The 8,305-nt window shown below is 44.8% G+C and overlaps 2 protein-coding genes across 2 annotated transcripts; both read right to left on the reverse strand.

Annotated features, from left to right (window-relative positions):
- Positions 1 to 3,046: 3,046 nt before the first annotated feature.
- LOC125554583 (homeobox protein knotted-1-like 4) lies at positions 3,047 to 4,600 on the reverse strand. The gene is made up of 3 exons (XM_048718099.1): positions 4,517 to 4,600; positions 3,577 to 3,843; positions 3,047 to 3,458 (listed from the first exon to the last, which is right to left on the reverse strand). Exons 1-3 carry the CDS (start codon positions 4,598 to 4,600, stop codon positions 3,228 to 3,230), a joined length of 582 nt encoding a protein of 193 aa, XP_048574056.1. The 3' UTR covers positions 3,047 to 3,227.
- Positions 4,601 to 7,202: 2,602 nt separating this feature from the next.
- On the reverse strand, positions 7,203 to 7,783 carry LOC125553497 (homeobox protein knotted-1-like 4). The gene is made up of 2 exons (XM_048717269.1): positions 7,489 to 7,783; positions 7,203 to 7,403 (listed from the first exon to the last, which is right to left on the reverse strand). The coding sequence occupies exons 1-2, from the start codon at positions 7,756 to 7,758 to the stop codon at positions 7,260 to 7,262; spliced, it is 414 nt and encodes a 137-aa protein (XP_048573226.1). The 5' UTR covers positions 7,759 to 7,783; the 3' UTR covers positions 7,203 to 7,259.
- Between the last annotated feature and the right edge of the window lie 522 nt (positions 7,784 to 8,305).

The following is an 8,305-nucleotide window of genomic DNA, read 5'->3' on the forward strand; positions in this document are numbered from 1 at the left end:
CTCTGCCTCCTTCGCTTCAGACTGTCAATACGCGGGAGCCGGCTATCGAAGTTGGCCCGCTTTCCCTTCACCTCGATGCATGACTTCACCGACCACTTTCAGGCCCTGGCATGCCACGCGCCCGGCGTGACGGCTCGCCAGCGGGCCGAACTCTTCATCGGCGATCTGCCAGATCATATCCGCGTGGACGTGGAGTTGCAGGGACCCCAAGACCTCCAGACGGCCATGTACTACGCACGCGCGTTCGAGCGCCACGCGGTGGCCATCCAGCAGGCATCACCGTCCCAGGCCGCTGGGCCGCCACCCTGGCCGGATGTTCCCGCGCAGGGTCGGCCTGCTCAGGCTTCCGCGGCAACCCTCGCCATGACCGCGGCGCGCCCATTCCGCCGGCTCACCTCGGCCGAGCTACTTGAGCGTCGCCGCCAAGGGTTGTGCTTCAACTACGACGAGCCCTACATGCCTGGCCACGTCTGCCCGCGTCTCTTCTGCCTGGAGGTTGCAGACTACATGGAGGAGGACGCCGCCACCACCGGCCTCGGCGACCTGCCTGCCCAAGCTGCCGCGGAGGTGTTTGGCGACGGTTGATCACCTCGAGGAGTTCCACAAGCGTTTCCCAGCCTTCCAGCTCGAGGACGAGCTATTTGTGCAGGCAGGGAGAAATGTCATGAGCGGCATATATATTACAGTCCAGGCAGTTAGGGGCCTGGCCCAGTTATCTTATCGTGTTAGGGGCTTAGCCCAATTATATCATTAGGAGGATTATATAAACTCATGTAAGGACCTGTTTTGAGATGAAGCAAGAAGCAATCATTATTTGCTCGGCTTCCCGAAGGGAGCCGGGAGACCTAACCCTAGCCACCTCCTGCCAACGCCGCCGCCTCCTCCCTCGCGCACGACGGCGCCCAGCCGCCAGCGACCGCGAGTTCGCCCTCGTCCAGCCCCCTCCTTCCCCTACACCCTCCGGCCTAGACCCGGTAGAACCCTAGTTCCTACCAGCTTAATTAATGGATGAGACAAAACTTTTGCCTCCGTTTTGAAAAAAACAATAAAGGTAAAATTAGAAAAGGCAAACAGGTGCTTAAAATTCTATGTTCACAGGTTTATCTTATGGATTCCTTCTTGGAATTAAATTAGAACTATGATGAACAACTTCTGCTTTCATGCTCAGCTTCTTTATAGTGTTTCAATGCTATGGACAAAATGATAGCAAAACCGCTTATGCTTCATGTGCCGATTTCTTTGGTACAGGAACCTGGTTGAGTCTATAATCGCATATTAAAACAGAAGGTATCCATTGTCTCCGGATGGCAAGGCATCATGCTCTGGCGTTGTTCTCGCTGCAAGTACTCCCCCCGTTTCAAAATAGATGACTCAACTTTGTATTAATTTTAGTACAAAGTTGGGTCATCTATTTTGGAACGGAGGGAGTAGGTAATAAATCACTGCAGACTAAGCAATCATCTTGCAGTTTATTTTTGCCTTACCTCTTCTATAGCAGTGAAAATGATCCCTAGATTTTGGAGGGCTGTTTTACCTGAAGTTGAGGAGATTCATATATAATGAGTTGTTTTGCTTTAGAGATTTTGTGTCCTGACTTTGCTGATCAAACCAAGCATCCATGTACTTGGGATGAAAAAGTGGAATCACAAACTATGAAGTGAACTGGTTGCCATACCACATGACCGTCCATAAAGATGATTTTTTTTCTTCCATTTTTTGTGATTTTGTACATCAATGAGCATGTGCTGGAGACTGAATCTCCTAAAGTCACTCTTATTGTACGTGAAATTATTCTTTGCATCGAACACATACATTTGTTTGGATGTTTGTTACAAAGAAGCTGAATGGAATGAAGGTTGTTGTTATCTGTGGTATAATACATGGAAGGGACAATCCCCTGGTTACATTAAAAACTATGTGATATTATGAAGCTGTTTCATTTATTTCTTTTAATTCACTATGCTCCTTAATGGTGGAGCTTTCTATTCAATCGGGGTATTTTATTTTGCATTTGGTTCATGATTTTGACCGGGTCAATGATTTTTAAAATCAATCGGGACCAACCGGCCTATGAAAACGTACCAATCCCGTGCATCCTCTCACCATCTAAAAAAATAAACGTCAACATGTGAAATTGTAGCATAAATATAGTTCATGCAGACACCGACGCAGAAAATTTCCCCACATAGCAGAATCAGAACGCGAAAAAATTCCCCACAGAGCAGATAACACAGAATCACGACGCGGAAAATTTCCCCACATAGCAGATAACACAAAATCACAACGTGAAAGACCACCAGAACACCACCTTATAAATAAAATGATAAACATACTCCATCATTTTCCCACTTACCATACCAAATACTCCCTCGGTTTCAAAATATAAATACGAAAATTCATTTCATGATGAATCTAATGATACAGTTTGATATTATGTATGGATATTGGTATATTTCTCTATCGTTTTGATCAAACTTAAATAGGTTTGACTTTTCAAAAAAAATACACCTTATATTTTGAAATGGAGAGAGTAATTTTTTTTATTTATAAAAACCCAGCAACACCAATGGCGCAGCAAAGCTCGCCCAACCCAAGCAGAGCTATGAATGACAGTGTTTTTTTTGTGAGTGAAATAATGTATAACTCAACTGAAGCAGTTCATACAATCAATCGTAGCTAGCTCCATAGCATCCGAAGAACCCGAGCCAATCCAAGTCATGGTTCTGCCTTCTAGACGAGCAAATTTGGATATGCTATCACTAACTTTGTTTTGGCTACGATTAACGTGCGTAATACAAGAATCATGATGAACCACCTCGTTACGGGTGTGCCACGTCCGCCAAAGCATCATAAGCAACATTGAACGCTCAATATCAGGAAGAGGCTCTAAAGCATGTAGCAACCATTATTTTGCATGGTACGTATACAAGGCAATGACCAAGCTTCTGCCATCACGTCTCCTTGACAATGTTGATAGGTTAGCCAAGTTTTCACATTCATTGGATCAGGGGCGGCACATTTGGCTTGTCGAACCCCATGATCCATACAATTTTGCCTAAAAAAAGTTGATCTCATTTACGCTCCATTATTACACATGTAAACTTCACTTTGCAATGAATCTACTGCATGCACGTCTGGAAGCGCGTGCGTGTTGTACTCCATACCCGCGTGCACAATGGTAGCGAGCTAGCACACGATGCGGGGCATGCAGTCGACTGATTAGGGTCTCAAAACGGACCACCGTCGGGATACCCACTCCGTCCGGTGAAGTGCTGGCCTTCCATCCCAAGGACGGCAGGAGAGCTGCTGCTGCAAGCACCGGCGTCGATGTGCTGCAACCTGCTACCCATCGCGGGCGGCGCCGGCCTCCAGTGCCGCTTCCTCTGGTTAACGAACCAGTTGTTGATCTGCCTCGTGTCGAGCCCGGTCGACTCCGCCAACACCAGTTTCTCCGGTTCCTGGAACGCACGCACTTATGGCGCCATTAGCGCTTTTGAAGCTCCAACCAAGATACGTAACGATCTCCATGCATGCGCGCATGAACCCAAAAGCACTCGTACATAGCCAAGCACGTACCGATGGGTAGGGCCATCCTTGGTGCAGCTGCCACCAGTGCAGGAGCCTCTGGCACGCCTCCCTCGGCAGCCTCCCGCTCTTCTTCTTCTTCTTCTTCTTCTTCTTCCCGGAGAGGTCCCTCCAGAGGCTTCTCAGGTAGCCGCTGTACTTGTCCAGGAGCTGGCTCGTCAGCTGCTTGCCCTCGCCGGAAGGCAGGCCGGCGACGTCCCTGGTCTCCTGCTCATCTTCGGAAGAACCCCCGCACTCGTTGTAGTTGTTGCCAGTCTTCTAACAAGCCAACGTTAGAGTTAGATAGAAACATACCGTCTCCGTCCGCGAATAAATGTATTTCTAACTTTTGTCCCCAAGTCTAAAGTGTTAAATTTTGACCAACTTTATAGAAAAAAGTAGTACAATTTATGACATGGGTGTGGCTAGATCTCAGTCGACTCAAGTCTCAGTCAAGTGATATAATATACAAGAAGAAAAAAGAAAAACTGAAAATAAATTTTTGCACGAATCTCTATGCAAAATCAAAAGAAGATAGTATCGACTGAGACATAACAAAGTCTCAGTTGACTGAGACTTAGTGAGACTGTTATGACATTGATCCCTCCATCAGCAAATAAGTGTACTTCTAACTATTGTCCTGAGTCGTAGTTTTAAAATTTGATCAACTTTATAAAAAAATAGCAGTATTTATGACACTAAATTAGTATCACTAGATTCGTTTTGAAATATACTTCATAATGTACCAATTTGATATTATATATGTTACTACTTTTTTCTATAAATTTGGTCAAAATTTTAAAACTTTGAAGGGCAAAAGGTAGAAGTTTTCGCGGACAGAGAGAGAGAGAGTAGTGTACTATAAATTGACATAAATATTGTCACTAGATCTATGGGTTTGCTTTTGCTACCATTGATCAGCTGCTGGCTGCACATGTAACCACCAAATTACCACAGAACAAGCCTGCACGCCCCACCAGCACCACCACCAGCACCACCATGACATCCAAGATCCAACATCGAACTGACCATGCATGGTCTCTCTTCCAGATCAAGCAAACTGATCCTATATATGTGCAATCATGCAGGCACAAAAAGCTAGATAATAATCGGGCGGTACGGCCATCGGAGGCAGAGAACATTTCAGTCAGACGTTCACATGCCCATGCATGTATGCCTGGCGAGATCGCAACGTTCACATGCCCATGCATGTGTGTGTGGTGCCTCACTGCCTATGAACTGTCGACCCATGCATCAACGGGCGTCTCCGCACGGGAGTATGTCACTGTGCGTGTCTGTCGTGTTGCAGCGTTCAACCATGGCAACCCTGGTGCGGTAGCGGGTAGCTGGCCAGCAGTTGCCTTGCCATGTGGCCGTACGGGCGGTTTCAGCATGCATGTGCCTCCATGCTTCTCTTTTCCAAGAAAAGGCAATGGGTGTCTCATACAGTACTCCTCTCGTCTCCTTTTTTTTTACTCTCATAATGGAGCATCCAGCTAGCAATCAAGATTTGAGACAGCTAAATTTCTGTGTTTGATTTCCAATATCTACAATGTCATATCAGTATCATTAGATTCACCATAAATATATTTATACTTTATTTATTTGACATTATAGATGCTAATATAACCATTCTATAAACTTGATCAAGCATATAAATGTTTGGCTTTTGAAAATAGCAACATGTCTTGTATACTGAAACGAAGGGGGTATGAACCTAGCTCTAAGAGCAAGACTAATTAGAGACCCAGCTGCATGCTCTATTTCACCACGTCATATATATAGTCAATCTAAAAGCACATTCATATTGTACACGCTAGCTCTACATATTATGTCGCTAATGCCACCCCTCCCAATGCTCCACCTTGTACAGGTGCTAAGACTGTCATGTAGGCAAAAAATCTGATGTGGCAATGTAATTAAGAAGAGAGAGATGAGTGTGGTGACCCCAGAAGGAAACAATGCCAAGCGCGAGAACTTAGGCAAAACACTTAAATGAAAGAAACCCACCAATGCATGAAAAACTTTAGTTGCAAATCATTAAATGAAGGATGCTTAGCACCAACAAATTAAGCATCTATGCATTGAGGGCTTTAGCTGCTAAAGTTTTTAATCTATTTAGCACCTCATGTAAGCACTGATGCATTGGAAGAGGCCTTACACATCTTCTCCCATAAAGTGTGTTGATGACCGTGCTTCAGTTGGCTACAACCTCTGTCCTGGTTTATTGTCCCTTTGTATATTGTGGCAAATTTTGACCATGAATTTAATTAACAAAATATTAATGCATGTCGCAAAAAATAGTATCATATAGAAACTATGTTCAAATATGAATCCAACAATATATTCACATGCGTTAACATTTTATTAGTTAAATATACGTCAAATTTTGGGACAAAATATGAATAGTACCAATAAACCAGGATGAAGGTAGTATAAGTTTACGATCCACTCCTCTTCTCTCTCCCCGGCTCATTAAAAATCTGAGGTGACAACTCTTATAGCCCGATTATGTCCCAGTTCAACAGTGGCTTCATAGATAGCTACAACAAATAAATGAAACAAGGGTGCATATATGTTGCGAAGTTGACAAGAGATACTTCTTTCTAAATCAAGGGCTCGGTGGATTTTGCATCTAATGAAAATTTGGTATTTACATGTTTCTAAAAGTAAATTCATGCACGATTGAATATTTCTACACTGAAGGTGCATATATTTTTATTTTATTTTGCCAAACTCTAGTCCTTTATTGTGACCAGAATACAAGTTCGCTCGAGTTTTTTTATCTATAGAAAAGGTGGCTTAAATTTATATTCGTCTTGTAATGTGCATAATATTTTTGGCACCTAGTTGTAGGTATCAATAAGAAGCTTTCCACTCATATCCTAATGGGAGTGTTGCCTTATGTTGGTTTCTTTTATTATCCAACAATAATGTGATTTTTTACAAGAAGAAGGCTTGCACTCCTTTGCAGGTTATATACTCATGTAAGTATTGGTTCGTAAATGGTATGTGCTTCAGTGGGTGGAGCACATGAAGGTGTTCACTGTCGCGTGTATGCGGTGTGAGCAGACAATCAGGATAGACGTACAAATGGGTACTCATTTAGGCAGGGACGTAAACGGATCAGAGCGGATCAAATAATGCTTTCTCGTATCCTTGGCCATATATTTTTTGTTGGAATCGGAGCGGAGCAGATAATGGCCGGATACGAATTCGAATGCGGATTTTACCGGACTACGGATTCGTGGCGTAAACAAAACCGATTCCAACCGGAAATGAATGAAAAATACCGGTCATACGTGCAACGAAACATGATTTTATTTCTACTATGCAAACAATAAGAACACAAATTTTTAACCAATCACATAACACTACAGAGTGGTCGTGTGTTTAAAGTCATAACTCACACCAATACGGCAACAATTTAAATGCAGTGATTCTAATTGGTTGGCTAATCGGGTATTTGTCCTTGCCAATCAGGATAAGTTTACCATGAAAACCCGCAAAGGTAATCAGTATGCACACACCTACTGCAAACGAGTCGATATGGGCCTCAGCGCTCCTCAACAACTCACTGGCTTCTTGGATTTGCCTCGTGAGCTCCTGACTGTACACCACCAGCATATCACGGACGGTAGGTCTCCTGCACATACACACAAAAGCATATCGCTAGATCCATGTATGCAAATAATTCAGCCAGCTAAGAAGCTAATCATATTACCATGAAACTGGTCGAGTTCTGGGTCCGCTGGCTGTTCCTGCATGTCATCTGAACTCGGCTGGAGCTCGTCGACGAGGGAGGAGAGCCGACCGACAACTTCGGGCGGCGCTCCGACCTTGGGGCAGAGCAAATAACAAGATGAGAAACAGCAGTCGCAGGGCAGCAAGATATATACAAGCTGTGTTCGGCTATGCACGTACTCTCCGGCAGTCTATGAAGGCTCCGAGGAGAGCCGGATAGAGAGGGTGCGACATGATCTTGGCCTTGATCGTGTCAGATGATCTCCTGTTGTAGTTGGACTTTCCACGGTGTTCCGGGGCCCGGAACGGCGTCGCCGGCGGCGCCTTTTCCGGTGGTGAAGTGGATGTAGAGGCTGCGTGCTGATCCATCGCGACGAAGGAGGGAGCTAATGCATTGCCGGTAATGGCTGCGGCTCTGGGGCCGCTCCCAAGAAGAGGGAGCTGATCCATGCGTTGGTTGTCCGGCGATGTCTAATCGTCGGAGGAGGCCTATTTAGGGCAAATGGAGGTTGTCTATTTTGTTGCCTTAAATTCTGATTTGTGTGCGTGCGTCTGGTTTGCAGTTACTGTCCGGGAAGCACAGTAGCTGGACAGTCATATGTGAGGAGGAAAAGGGTCCAATAATAAAAGGAACAACATGATCGCTGTTAAGTGCGCTGTTCATGAAGTGCATAGTTGCACTGTCGTGAGCTAGCAAGCAGAAAAGGTATGAGTTAATTTTGCAAAATCACAATTTCAAGAGGACCTTTTACATTATATGACATATTTAAAAAATCATGAAATCATCTATTCCACTCTTAAATAGGAGTATTCTATTAAGAAACAGTATAACGAGGCTAGTTAGGAGCCTTCACAGCGATTTGAGTGTCTAGCCGTCGGATCGCTTGAACATACGCTCCAGATCAATTCTGGTCGTCCCTGATTGCTAACGCGCTGCACGCCCCGTCTCGCGGGCTGCTGCTCCGCAGAGCTAGCTGGGTTTGCTCCCAGTAATCGG

The sequence above is a fragment of the Triticum urartu genome, chromosome 4, assembly GCF_003073215.2.
Source record: "Triticum urartu cultivar G1812 chromosome 4, Tu2.1, whole genome shotgun sequence".
Lineage (NCBI taxonomy): Eukaryota > Viridiplantae > Streptophyta > Magnoliopsida > Poales > Poaceae > Triticum > Triticum urartu.